This window comes from Coregonus clupeaformis, chromosome 25, assembly GCF_020615455.1.
Source record: "Coregonus clupeaformis isolate EN_2021a chromosome 25, ASM2061545v1, whole genome shotgun sequence".
Classification (NCBI taxonomy): Eukaryota; Metazoa; Chordata; class Actinopteri; order Salmoniformes; family Salmonidae; genus Coregonus; species Coregonus clupeaformis.
The window spans coordinates 281,378-296,720 of NC_059216.1; the positions used below are offsets into that span (position 1 = coordinate 281,378).

The following is a 15,343-nucleotide window of genomic DNA, read 5'->3' on the forward strand; positions in this document are numbered from 1 at the left end:
CCCTTCTGTTTATTTTCGGCTCTCCATTTCACAACTTTTCTGTTATTTAATTAAACTCCGACATTGTCCTTTTTGCCTTAGTGGATCGAGGTAAACTTTTTCTGCCCTATCCTAAAAGGATTTGGCGATTGGCGTGTAGGCTATTTGGTGTGCACACAGTTGGCCCTAATGCCAGATAGGCTTAAATAATGAAAGAAAAACCTTAATGTAGCCTATAGATATAAATTGCATTAATGTAGCGTACATTTATGGATTTTTTTACGGTATTGTTTTCTCTTTATTCAACCTGCCTGCCACCCACCCGCACTTCATCCACACAATATTTCATTACCCTAAACCTGCCCGCCCTGCGGATATAACCGCAGGTACTGTGGGTTATGAGTCAACCCACACATCACTAATGCCTACATACAGGACATACACAGAGACAGGGAGGGATAGAGGGATGGAGAGAGAGGGAATGTATAAGTGCCTAACTCTGCCTGTTAAGATAGAGTGCCTGGCAGCCTATTTAGTTGGTGTGGATCAGCAACAGTGTCACACCCTGGCTCTGGGGACTCTAATATGTTGAGCCAGGGTGTGTAGAGTCTGTGTTTTGGTTCTACGTTCTATTCTAGTATTGTGTTTCTATGTTGGCCAGTGTGGTTCTCAATCAGAGGCAACGAGTATCAGCTGTTGCTTGTTGTCTCTGATTGGGAGCCATACTTAAGCAGCCAGTTTTCCCACAGTGTTTGTGGGATCTTGTTCCGTTTTGGTTTGTTAGTACCGTTGGACTTCACGTATCGTTTGTTGTTTTGTTTATCGTGTGTACACTTAATAAAATTAAGATGTACGAGTATCACGCTGCGCCTTGGTCCTCCTCCTTCGACGATCGTGACAAACAGTTATATTTACAAAAATATAGAAATGGAAAAAATTACTTGAGAAAAATACTTAACTTGATTGACCAAAATAATAATTTGCAAAAATAATAAACAGTTGGACAATAGCAATAATCCCTCAACAAGGGGACAAAAGCCAAAGCACCTCAAAGATAGGGCGTAGAGATAGAATCCACTGGATGGATTGGATGGATCAGTGGATTCTATTGCTATGATAACAGCTCTGTAGCGACAATTATTATTATTATTTTTTTTTTTTGTCATTTTAGCAGACGCTCTTATCCAGAGCGACTTACAGTTAGTGAGTGCATACATTTGTATTTTTCATACTGGCCCCCCGTGGGAATCGAACCCACAACCCTGGCGTTGCAAATGCCATGCTCTACCAACTGAGCTACATCCCTGCCGGCCATTCCCTCCCCTACCCTGGACGACGCTGGGCCAATTGTGCGCCGCCCCATGGGTCTCCCGGTCACGGCCGGCTATGACAGAGCCTGGATACGAACCAGGATCTCTAGTGGCACAGCTAGCACTGCGATGCAGTGCCTTAGACCACTGCGCCACTCGGGAGACATGTTAGGCTACATTAGAGAAAAACTCTCCATGAATGAGGACTGAGTACATTGGGTTGTCCCTACCCCAACCTGACATAAACCATTGCTAAACCAGTGATAATTCATACATACGATTTGCATTGATTCTCCACACCTTACACACAAGCGCGCACACACACACAATCACCCATAAACACACAAACACAAGCACACACATGCAACCAGACTCTCACACACACATACACACACAGTCACCTCTTCTGTTATAGTATATAGCCTACTATTTATTCAACTGCACGACCACGACACTACTGACTTTATATTTAAGGCCTGAGGAGGTGTGGTATATGGCCAATATACCATGGCTAAGGGCTGTTCTCATGCACAACGCAACGAGGAGTGCCTGGAAACAGCCGTTAGCCGTGGTATATTGGCCATATACCACAAACCCCTGAGGTGCCTTATTGCTATTATAAACTTGTTACCAGGGGAATAAGAACAGTAACAAGTAATTTTTTGTCATACCACATCAGCATTCAGGCCTCGAACCATCCGGTTTATAATTGTAAATACAGTCATACTTGACATAGCACATTCATGATCTATACTGTATATCATATTGTGTATATATCAGGCTATTACTACTGTGCATATTACCTCTTCTATTACTTGTGATTTTCGATTTGACTCTATATTATTGATATTGATTATTGTACTGCAATATTGAAGGAGCTAGCGCACAAGCATTTTGCTGCACCTTTTATACCTGCTGTAAACGGTGTATGTGATGAACAACATTTTATTTGCACACTTGACAAAACAATGGCCATCAATAACACATTTATAACCACATTTATAACCAAAGACTTTATAAACAAAGACATGATTTGCATAAATGTGTTTCCAATAAATAATGAAGCGTTTGAAAACACCCCCTAACCAGGATAAACGAAATTACGAGAGGCGCTCAAACTGTACCTAAAACCGTGAATTTACCGCCATGCTCCTTAGAAGGAGGCAGAGCCTGTTCACAGCAGTGGTGAGTAGGCCTAGAGACAGGTTGGTGATACCAAACAAAGAGACAAACATTTCTACAAAAATATATACCATGATAACTAGACTCTGTCGTTTGTGTTCTTTACATGGTAACAAAGCATACTGATTGATTGGACTAGCGATAGCATAGTTAGATTAGCAAACTATGTTTGTAACAAACCATTGGCGGCGTGCAAAAAGATGGCGGCCTCCATGCACTTACAACAAATGCCTAGTTTGCAGAGTTCCCCGTATTGTAGCTTGCTCTCCTTTACTATATCTGCATTAGCACAGTGTAGGCCTAGGTTACTGTTATATTAATTTTTATTTATGCTACCAGACTACTGCAATTTAATAAACTGGAATAGTGGACTGTGTCCGTTTGTGCTGGGACAAATGGTGGGAAATGTTGTGACTTGACGTCACACTGCCTAAATACTTAAAATCTCTCTCTATCTCACTCTCTCTCTCTCTCTCTCTCACTCTCTCACCATTAATCTTGTTCTCTGTGTCTACTCTTGCTCTGTGTTTGTCCCTGGGCATCTGTGTTTTGAGAAGCAGTGTTTTTGCCATTGCCCTGGTCAGACCTAGGCCTCATATATCTGGCTTGTTTTACATCAGAACCTCCTTGGAGCTGTCAAGCATGCTCTGTCCGTCTGACACCTCTTTTCTCTCTCTCACTCTCTTTTTCCCTCACTATTATCTATCTCTCACTCGCACACTTTCTCTCACGCTCTCTCTCTCTTGCTTTCTCTTTCTCTCTCTTTCTCTCTCTTTCCTTTTGAATTCATAGGACGCATAGGCGAGGAGAAATCTTGGAGGGTAGCATGGATCATTAGCTATATTTGTTCCAATTTCCTGCAGAATATGATAGATCTGGCTAATTACCACCTTGCCAAGTCTATTTCTGAAAATGACAAGCAGCTATTGGGCGGGAGGAAATCACTCCATATATGGCGTATATTTTCTACTATGTGACTATTCGTGAGGCCATCGCCAGCTCCCTTCTCAAAGGAAGGAAACTCAAGCCAAACACTGTCATACAGCATGTGTAAATATGATTTGCATGGAGATTTGAATTCATAAGTATGGATATTGTTTTTTATTTCTTTGCAGAAAATGAATTTGGAAGAGTGGTGAGCTCTTTTTCTCCACTTTAACGTCTACTGTCGTTGGCCACGGAGGAAGCAGAGGTCTGGACCAAAGAGAAATCTCACCCTAAACCATTTCAGGTAGTTATATGATATAATGATACAGTACACCTTGATAACCCCATAAAACCCTATTTAGATATAAAGCCACAACTCTGTCATACTCAATCCCAACCATTTCAGGTAGAGATACAAAACTCTGTCACGCCCAAACCTTTTCACAAGCTCTTCTCAGTGATAGCTACCTACCTACGATAACACCACTCACCGGAGAAAATGTTGACAGCAGATTTCAATCTTTGCCCCCCTCTCTCTGGCACCCACTCAGATGTTATCAGCCTGGTCCTTCACACCAATTCAGAAGCACTTAGATGGAGATAGCATGCATGTTTACTGTCACTGGTTGATGCATGGCCTAAATACCTATTTGCAGAGAAATGTGATAATGCAAGTGTGGTGTCTGAAGTACGCTGAAGGAATACCAATGCAGGCTGGGGAGGTGTGTGTGTGTGTGTGGGGGGGGCATACTGAGACATATTTTCCCCAAACTTCAAGGTGAAACAAAGGAAATCCAATAACAATGTGGATTTTGGTAACAAATGTCCCAGCCCCAACAATGCACACACACACACACACACAAACACACACACACAAACACACACACACACACAAACACACACACACATACGCACACACACACACACATACACACACATACACAAACACACACACACATACGCACACACACACACATACACATACACATATACACACAAACAAACACATATACACACAAACAAACACAGAGGAGGGGGGACGACTCCATCACTCACCACAGCCAGAGGTGGAAATAGCTCATAATGTTATATTTTGTGTAGCACTGTTGACGTCAGGTGTTTATGGCTTATATGGCTGTTGAAAAACACCAGTGAAAAAGCACAGCATTATCATGTTGAGTCTGGCCATAGAGTCTCAGCAAGTTTCTGTCACACAGTTCATTCATTGTCCCTCATATTTGCTCGTTTGCTCTGTCTGTCTCTGTCTCTGACTCTTCTCATGAGCCAAATGTCATTGTGTGAATGTAGTGTCGGGAGTTGGGCCACCCACAGGACGTGCTGGATTGATAACTTGTTGGTTTATTTTTATATTTTTTTTTCCTGAGGTAGGATTTCCACTTATTACCATGGAAACCCCTGTGCAGCTCCACAGAAATATAATTTCCGCCCCCACTCCTACCCCTCCTAATACACCCCGCCGTTTGCCACACTAATAAGATTCAATAGGTACTGTATTCTTGGTTTTGATCATTTTATTTTTCCCCATTTGAAACATTTATGGGCTTCATAACAAAACACACAGGCTTCCACCATTAGGACTGAAGGCTTAAGAGGCACTTTAATAAATCATGTTGAATAAAAGAGACATCCAAACCCGGCTAGCCTCTGATAGTCCAAAACTCAGCAAGCATGAATATTTAGTAACATCTGGAAATAACAGAATTCTCCCTTCCTTCAACTCATCAACAATTAATGCACTTCTGACTGGTTGGGATCTAGCTACCTTTACTGTAAAATGATGGCTCTAGTGTGAGAGCGAGTGTGGAGTGTGAATGTGAGTAATGTGATATCTGTAGGATTAAATAGAGGATTTACAGATGGGACATTGATTTGAGAGGCATGCAAAACACTACTGTATATACACAGTGAATATGTGGGCTAGCAGAATATGGGAGAGATTATTACTATAAGCTATTCGTACAACTAGCTCTCACAGTCTCACGTCAGAATTAGATGTCCATCCATATTTCACAAATGTCAAATTTCGATGTTGTTGCAAACGTCAAATATCAAAGTGTTTAAGGTTAGGTTTAGGCATTAACTCTAAATTGTTAAGGTTAAGGTTAAGTTTAGGCATTAACTCCGAAATCTTAAGGTTAAGCATTAACCCTGAATGGTTAAGATAAGGGTTAAGGTTTGGGATAGGCTTAAAACAAAAATCTAAATAATAACTTTCTATCGCTGGATTCGAACTTGCAACCTTTGGAATCAGGCCAATGAGAGGCAGAGGCAGATGCTTACGCCCATCTGCAATCCCCGTCCACAACACCCTAGCAAAACCAAAGGTAACAGCGGTCACTGTTGCCCCTAGTGGCCGGTTTCCACATCATCTCCCGATGTCCTCAGACATGAATGGACGTTGAATACTGACTTGTATCACGGGTGACCTGGCTATATTCGTATCCCTTTGTTTGAGGAATGTGCCAAGTGGCATAAAGCTAAGATGACACCTTTATATAGAGAGTAGTATAGGTGCACTTTAATGGAGAAGCGTGACCGTGTTGGGGAGCGATGGAATATCATAATCCGTACACACATATGGACCAGAAGAAGAACCAGCGCAATTATGCATTTCTATTCACAGTACATTTGGATACATCTTTCAAAGCACCATGAAGCAAATGTTTCGGTGACATTAGCACCAGGCAAGTCTACATTTCTAAATACTTTAAATAAATGTAATTTCACGGTGTCAAAAACAGTAAAAGTTTGGTATCAGGCAATTACTCTCACGATAAATGGTTGTGTGTGTGTGTGTGTTCATAAGAGAGAGTGACAGACAGACAGACCCAGGTGCCAGGCCCCCAAAGCCAGTCTTCTCTTTGCACAGGCTCTGGCACGGCTTCTATCTCTGACCGTTTGTGTCTCCTTTGCAGATGGAGGTGGATGCAGATGAGAAGCGCCATCGCACACGCTCAAAAGGTATCCGAGGTGCGTCTGCACCCTCCTTAAGTCACTGAGGGTGCCACTCAGGGTGACCTTACCCCAACCCACACACACACACACACACACACGCACACACACACACACACACACACACACACACACACACACACACACACACACACACACACACACACACACACACACACACACACACACACACACACACACACACACACACACACACACACGCACATACACACACACACACACACACACACAAACCCACACACACGCACATACACACACACGTGCACACTCACACACATACACACACAGCTCTCTTATCACACATTCCAAACTATAACACTTCTCAGTACTCAGCTCTTCTCCTCCCACTGTCTCTCACCTCACCAGCCATCCGATACCATACATTATCCAGGCAGTCTATCCAGCCTAATACATAATGTTACTGTGCCTGCCTACATTGGATATAGTTTTCACTGTTTTTAACCCTGACGAAAGCATGATTTTATGATATATTGATTACTCTTTTTCTTTTGCTTCCCCTCACTCTCTTTATTTTCTCCCCATCCCTCTCTCCCTCTCTCTCTCCTCTCTCTCTCCCCTCTCTCTCATCCCTCTCTCTCTCTCTGCCTGTAATTATCAGTGCCTGTGGAACCAGTGATACCAGAGCTGTTCAGGTCAGTATTATTGATAAACATTGTCCCTGTTCATCTGTCTTTCCGGCTTCCCCCTTGTGTGTGAGTGAAAGAGGGAGAGAGAGAGAGAGGGAGAGGCTGAGAGATGGAAGGCCACTAGGGCCGATAATGGCTGTGGAACACTCCCAGGCTCTCAGTGTGTAGCGAGAGATGAGCACTAAAATCACCTCTTCAGACAGGAGCGATGCCATTTACTCGGCATGCTACTTCCTTGTGCTTCCTCTCTCTTTTATTCTCATCTCTTTCTTTCTCTCCATTATTCACTCCCGTATCTCTCACCCCTCTGTCCCAATCACAATCTCATATTGTCGTATCTAATTTATCTATATTTTTCTATCTATTCTGACAAACCCCATCAACAGTAAATAATCCCCCCAAAAATGAGCAAATCTAAGTTATTAAGACCCACTGCAACCCCCATCTTTAGCCTGGCTATTCAAATGGTAAATCCTGTCAATACAGTGGCTGTAAGATTATCCTGAATTGACCCTTGCAGTGTGTTGTCCCACTCCCTGCTAAATTGATTGAATTACATGTGCTACCCCATGAAACCCATTGATGGATCTCCCTGAATCTCCCTGCATCAATGGACAACCCGACTTTGGTGCTTCAGTTATCCACTAAGAGTTGTCATATGTACGTCTTGTATTTGGTCATTTAAAACTGGTTCAAAGATACTTTTATACGATGAGTATACACTCGTAGAAAAAAATTGCTATCTAGAACCTTAAAGGATTCTTCGGCTGTCCCCATAGGAGAACCCTTTGAAGAACCCTTTTTGGTTCCAGGTAGAACCCCTTCCACAGAGGATTATACATGGAACCAAAAAGGGTTCTCCTATGGGGACAGCAGAATAACTGTTTTGGAACCCTTTTTTCTAAGAGTGTATATAGGCCTATACCCATGTTTTTTATATAGTACTCTCAGATCTCTACTTACTTTTATCCTTGGATATTATTTTGTCCTTCACAGGCTAGGAGAAGGTTTCTTCATAGATAACCTTCTGGGCCCACCTATATCAATAAAGAATATCCCACCTGGCCACCTACAGTATAGCTCTTATCTTTCTGATTTTCACAAATAGTGTCGTTCCCCCATCTCTTTCTTTCTTTCTTTCTTTCTTTCTTTCTTTCTTTCTTTCTTTCTTTCTTTCTTTCTTTCTTTCTTTCTTTCTTTCTTTCTTTCTTTCTCTTTCTCTCTCTCTCTCTCTCTCTCTCTCTCTCTCTCTCTCTCTCTCTCTCTCTCTCTCTCTCTCTCTCTCTCTCTCTCTCTCTCTCTCTCTCTCTCTCTCTCTCTCTCTCTCTCTCTCTCTCTCTCTCTCTCTCTCTATCTCTCTTTCCATGGGCTCCATCTCCCTCTCTGCTTTCTCCACCGCTGCATGCAAATATCAATTAATCAGCGGATCGATGACCAGCCTATCTCCAGGCTGAGGCGTCCATAATGCCGATAATGCTGCTCGATGGCGTCGCTCCACAGAGAGCTGATAGTTGTCAGAACAAATATGCTTGACTTTGCATGGCGGGTCTGGCTGGTCTGGCCTGGGCAGATATGCCACTGTGATATTGTAGAGGGTTATGATGGTTATGATGAGGTTTAATGTAAAATGAGAGGTGCTACAGATGGAGGATCTTAATTTAATCACTCTTTTCCCCCCCTGCTGCACAGCAGGAAATGCAAACTTGTAGTGTATTCAAGGTTTAAAAAGGCATCTAAAGTTTGTAATTTCCACTTTAAAATGCCCATCTTGATTTGCCGTACAAAATAATTCCATTAATTATGATCCACATAATAATTCACATTTCCTGTTGCTGCAGGATTGTGTTCCTGCTGTAGCAAACTGGCTCAAATTAAGATCCTACATCTGTAGGTGGAGGAGTAAGACCAGATTGAAGTGTGAAGTACCATAAGAGTGCTCTACTGTACGTGTAGTGTTGGAGTAAAATAGGAGTGCATTGTTTGTATAGTAAAGGTAGAAAGGGAATAAGATTGCAAAGGGGCGCAAAATCCAATAAAATCCAAGTTTGAAGAAGAAAACAGAAAATGAACAGCATATGTGTAGACGGATAGATGTAAAAAGGGAGGAGAGGAGAATGGTGAGTTGTGTGCAAACTCAGTGTGTGTGTTTCTGTGTCTTCGCAGCTGTCCTACACAAGGCTGTGATGGGAGTGGACACGTCAGCGGCAAATATGCAAGACATAGAAGGTAAAACTGTCTCCCTTTAGTCTTATTTCAGTTATGGATGAACCATTTTCTCCACATTCACTGTACACTAATGATTTTCTAAAAAATAAAACTGGAAATCCTTTATTGAAATGAATTCAATAGCATACCATGGTCATTTTCACAGCTAAGTTTGATGGACAGGTTAAGGCACACATATTTATTGCCATCCCTTTGACATTTGCATATTTACAGTGAGATATGCTAATCATATTTTATATTGTATAAGCTCTCCATAAATCTCCTTATAAACAAGCACTCAAAATGGAAGGATATCTCTCTCTCTCTCCTCTCTAAAGGACATGCCTGTGTTCTATTTATTCTCCTTTGTTCTAAAATACCAGGCTCATTGTGAACTAATCCCATTTCCCCAGTCGGACAAAGAGGGGGCTGCTGCCTTGCATAACTGGAAGCAGCCACTTCGGGCTTCTACTAACTATGGTGTCAAAAGATTTGGTAGAATCCCCCAATTTCAGATTAAGGCTGTGACTTTCCTATGAACATGTTTATGTATAAATATATGCTAACTAGCTTGTGGTTGTCATACGTTCATGTATACATGTATGCCAGAGGTCACCAACCGGTCGATTGTGATCGACTGGTCGATCTTTAAGACATTCCTAGTCGATAACCAAACATTTATGTAGAAAAGCCAAAGATAAAGGCTTGCGCTCCGTTTGTATTTTATTTGTGTTGTGCTGTTGGCGATAGGTGCACTTGATTCAGAAGCCCTGCGCACCGGGCAGGCAAAGTGTTCCCATTTTGGACCATTTAATTTGTCTGAAAATACCAATTCTGCCTACCAAGCGGACCGGTAGATCTGTGGCTAAATTGAGTGTGCTTACTGCGCTGGCCAATCGGATAGCTCAAATCACAATGCCTACAGCTTCCACGACCAAGGCCACAGCAAAGTTTGATACTAGCCTACGTGAGATTTCATAACTTGACCATGACCAGAGCGAGAATATCAAAGAATACAGCAAAGTGCTGCTGTTTCTATGAGTGAGTTCATGTTTAAGTTTTTATTCAGCACTGTTAAACAGTATTACAAAACATTAAATGTGCTTCGCCCTACTTCCACTAGCTCTGCAGCTGCAATGAATGAGTAGCCAAGTGTATCGATAGCCCTGCGTTTTTATTATTATTAGCAGCTCATCGTGTCTATTTTAATGTTTCACTTTCTCTAGGAACAACATGAATTTGTGCATGAGGCAGATGAGGTGTAACTCGAGAATTGGCCATCAGGTGGAAGACGGTGTCCCCCCTCTCTGGTCAGTCTCACCGGAGGAAAGGAGAGAGCAGGGACCGTGAGAGGCTGACACTCTGCTGCTCTCTCCCGCCCTCCGCTGAGACTAATGTCGTGTTCAAAACAACTGGGAACTCGGAAATCTCTGACTTCAGTGCGTTCAAGACAACTAGGAAAATCATTTTTTTTCATCCAACTCTGAATAACAAGTCGGAAACTCTGACATCTTTATAGAGCTCCGACCTGAAGATCACTGACGACCTAGTTTTTTTCCGAGTGCCCAGTTGTCTTGGAAGCATGACATTAGAATGGCGCTGGAGGAGATGGCCGTTTTACGGGCTCCTAACCAATTGTGCTATTATGTGTGTTTTTTCGCTTATTTGTAACTTATTTTGTACATAATGTTTCTGCCATCGTCTCTTATGACCGAAAAGAGCTTCTGGATATCAGGACAGTGATTACTCACCTCGTACTGGACTAAGATTTTTTTCTTTAACGTGTCGGACGCGAAGGATTTCCTTCAGGCACCCGACAAGGCCCAAATCCCCGTCATTCGCATGAAGAAGAGACAGAGATATCGGGGACATGGGTCGGGATCCCTTGTAAGGATCCGATGGCGATTGGATAATCTGCCTCAACCATCAGTCCTATTGGCCAACGTACAATCATTGGATAATAAAATGGATGAGCTCCGATCAAGAATATCCTACCAACGGGACATTAAAAACTGTAATATCTTATGCTTCACTGAGTCGTGGCTGAACGACGACATGGATTACATACAGCTGGCAGGGTTTTCGGTGCATCAGTAAGATAGAACAGCTACCTCCGGTAAGACAAGGGGTGGTGGACTGTGTATATTTGTAAATAACAGCTGGTGCACGAAATCTAATATTACGGTTTTGCTCGCCTGAGGTAGAGTATCTCATGATAAGATGTAGACACTATTTACCAAGAGAGATTTCATCTATATTTTTCATGGCTGTCTATTTACCACCACAAACCGATGCTGGCACTAAGACTACAAGACTACACTACTAAAACTACATCCGTTTTACCTAATTTCTACCAGCATGTTAAATGTGCAAGACCACCTTTACTCCACACACAGAGGCGCGTAAAAAGCTCTCCCTCACCCTCCATTTGGCAAATCTAACCATAATTATATCCTCCTGATTCCTACTTACAAGCAAAAACTAAAGCAGGAAGTACCAGTGACTTGCTCAATACAGAAGTGGTCAGATGACGCAGATGCTAAGCTACAGGACTGTTTTGCTAGCACAAACTGGAATATGTTCCGGGAATCTTCCAATGGCGTTGAGGAGTACACCACATCAGTCACTGGCTTCATCAATAAGTGCATAGATGACGTCGTCCCCACAGTGACCGTACATACCCCAACCAGAAGCCATGGATTACAGGCAAAATCCGCACTGAACTGAAGGGTAGAGCTGCCGCTTTCAAGGAGTGGGACTCTAACCAGGACGCTTATAAGAAATCCCGCTATGCCCTCCGACGAGAGCATCAGCTGTTCCGGACGATTGTGTGATCACGCTCTTCGTAGCCGATGTGAGTAAGACCTTTAAACAGGTCAACATTCACAAGGCCGCAGGGCCAGATGGATTACCAGGACGTGTACTCCGAGCATGCGCTGACCAACTGACATTTTCAACCTGTCCCTGACTGAGTCTGTAATACCAACATGTTTCAAGCAGACCACCATAGTCCCTGTGCCCAAGAACACTAAGGTAACCTGCCTAAATGACTACCGACCCGGAGCACTCACGTCTGTAGCCATGAAGTGCTTTGAAAGGCTGGTCATGGCTCACATCAACAAAATTATCCCAGAAACCCTAGACACACTCCAATTTGCATACTGCCCCAACAGATCCACAGATGATGCAATCTTTATTGCACTCCACACTGCACTTTCCCACCTGGACAAAAGGAACACCTACGTGAGAATGCTATTCATTGACTATAGCTCAGCGTTCAACACCATAGAGCCCTCAAAGCTCATCACTAAGCTAACAACCCTGGTCCTCAACACGGGGGCCCCTCAGGGGTGAGACAGCCTATAGGGAGGAGGTCAGAGACCTGGCCATGTGGTGCCAGGATAACAACCTCTCCCTCAACGTGATCAAGACAAAGGAGATGATTGTGGACTACAGGAAAAGGAGGACCGAGCAGGCCCCATTCTCATTAACGGGGCTGTTGTGGAGCAGGTTGAGAGCTTCAAGTTCCTTGGTGTCCACATCACCAACAAACTATCATGGTCCAAACACACCAAGACAGTCGTGAAGAGGGCACGACAAAGCCTAAAAAAGATCCTCAAAAAGTTATACAGCTGCACCATCGAGAGCATCCTGACTGGTTGCATCACCGCCTGGTATGGCAACTGCTCGGCCTTCGACCGCAAGGCACTACAGAGGGTAGTGCGTACGGCCCAGTACATCACTGGGGCCAAGCTTTCTGCCATCCAGGACCTCTATACCAGGCGGTGTCCGAGGAAGGTCCTAAAAAAGTCGTAGACTGTTCTCTCTGCTACCGCACGGCAAGCGGTACCGGAGCGCCAAGTATAGGTCCAAAAGGCTTCTTAACAGCTTCAACCCCCAAGCCGTAAGACTCCTGAACAGCTAATCAAATGGCTACCCGGACTATTTGCATTGTCCCCCCCTACCCATCTTTTTACGCTGATGCTCTCTGTTTGTTATCTATGCATAGTCACTTTACCTCTACCAACATGTATTTATTACCTCGACTAACCTGTGCCCCCGCACATTGACTCTGTACCGTTACCCCCTGTATATAGCCTCGCTACTGTTATTTTACTGCTGCTCTTTAATTATTTGTTATTTTTCTTCTTTTTTAATTTTTACTTATCCATTTTTTACTTAACACTTATTTTTCTTAAAACTGCATTGTTGGTTAAGGGCTTGTAAGTAAGCATTCCACTGTAAGGTCTACACCTGTTGTATTCGTGTCACGATCGTCTGAAGAAGCGGACCAATACGCAGCGCGTGGAGTGAACATGATGACTTTATTTAATAAAGCAACCACAAAAAACAACAAATGACGATAGTGAAGTCCTCTGTAACACTGACAGAAACATGGAACAAAAACCCACAATACCCACGAGAAAACACACAGTATAAATATGGCTCCCAATCAGAGATAACGAGCCGACAGCTGTCACTCGTTACCTCCGATTGGGAGTCACCTGAATAATCACGAACAATCACCACACATAGAAATGAAACAACCAGAATACCAACATAGAAATACACCCAAAAGAAAAATGAACAACCCTGGCTCAATACTCAAAGTCCATGGAGCCAGAGTGTCACAGTACCCCCCCCTAAAGGTGCGAACTCCGGGCGCACCAACATACAGTCTAGGGGAGGGTCTGGGTGGGCGTCTGTCCATGGTGGCGGCTCTGACACTGGTCGTGGTCCCCACCCCACCATAGTCACTACCCGCTTACGTAGCCTCCTCCAAATGACCACCCCCCAACTAAACCCCACAGGATTAAGGGACAGCACTGGACTAAGAGGCATCACCGGACTCAGGGGCAGCACCGGACTAAGGGGCAGCACCGGGCTAAGGGGCAGCACCGGGCTAAGGGGCAGCACCGGACTAAATGGCGGATCCTGGCTGGCTGGCTCTGGCGGATCCTGGCTGGACGGCTCTGGCGGATCCTTGCTGGACGGCTCTGGCGGATCCTGGCTGGGACGGCTCTGGCGGATCCTGGCTGGACGGCTCATGGCTGGCTGACGGATCTGGCTGCTCATGGCTGGCTGACGGATCTGGCTGCTCATGGCTGGCTGACGGATCTGGCTGATCCTGTCTGGCGGAAGGCTCTGGCTGATCCTGTCTGGCGGAAGGCTCTGGCTGATCCTGTCTGGCGGAAGGCTCTGGCTGATCCTGTCTGGTGGAAGGCTCTGGCTGATCCTGTCTGGCGGAAGGCTCTGGCTGATCCTGTCTGGCGGAAGGCTCTAGCGGCTCCTGTCTGGCGGAAGGCTCTAGCGGCTCCGGTCTGGCGGACGGCTCTGAAGGCTCATGGCAGACGGGCGGCTTTGCAGGTTCAGTACAGACGGGCGGCTTTAGCGCCGTTGGGCAGACGGGCAGTTCAAGCGCCGTTGGGCAGACGGGCAGTTCAGGCGCCCGTTGGGCAGACGGGCAGTCCAGGTGCCGTTGGGCAGACGGGCAGGTCAGGCGCCGTTGGGCAGACGGGCAGTTCAGGCGCCGTTGGGCAGACGGGCAGTTCAGGCGCCGTTGGGCAGACGGCAGACTCTGGCCGTCTGAGGCGCACCTTAGGCCTGGCGCGTAGTGCCGGAACTGGAGGTACCGGGCTGAGGACACGCATCTCAGGGCTAGTGCGGGGAGAAGGAACAGGCCGGACCGGGCTGGCGACGCGCACCGTAGACTTGGTGCGGGTGGCAGGAACAGGCCGGACCGGGCTGGCGACGCGCACCGTCAGTTTGGTGCGAGTGGCAGGAACAGGCCAGGTCGGGCTGGCGACGCGCACCGTAGACTTGGTGCGGGTGGCAGGAACAGGCCGGGTCGGGCTGGCGACGCGCACCGTAGACTTGGTGCGGGTGGCAGGAACAGGCCGGGCCGGGCTGTCGACGCACACCGTATCCTTGGTGCGTGGAGCAGGAACAGGCCGGGTCGGGCTGGCGACGCGCACCGCAGACTTGGTGCGGGTGGCAGGAACAGGCCGGGCCGGGCTGTCGACGCACACCGTATCCTTGGTGCGTGGAGCAGGAACAGGCCGGGTCGGGCTGGCGACGCGCACCGCAGACTTGGTGCGG

The 15,343-nt window shown here is 45.4% G+C and overlaps 1 protein-coding gene across 6 annotated transcripts in view; it reads left to right on the forward strand.

The window, feature by feature from the left end:
• The window catches only part of LOC121539147 (myelin transcription factor 1-like protein), a 237,212-nt gene that overhangs the window by 99,608 nt on the left and 122,261 nt on the right, over positions 1-15,343 (forward strand). For 5 of the 6 annotated variants that reach the window (XM_041847428.2, XM_041847427.2, XM_041847430.2 and 2 more), the window contains exons 2-5: positions 3,587-3,702; positions 6,335-6,389; positions 7,012-7,045; positions 9,203-9,265. In XM_041847428.2, the coding sequence (XP_041703362.1) occupies positions 6,335-6,389; positions 7,012-7,045; positions 9,203-9,265 (152 nt within the window). In that variant the 5' untranslated portion in view covers positions 3,587-3,702. The remainder of the gene's footprint in view (positions 1-3,586; positions 3,703-6,334; positions 6,390-7,011; positions 7,046-9,202; positions 9,266-15,343) is intronic. The other variant, XM_041847429.2, reaches the window with a different exon arrangement.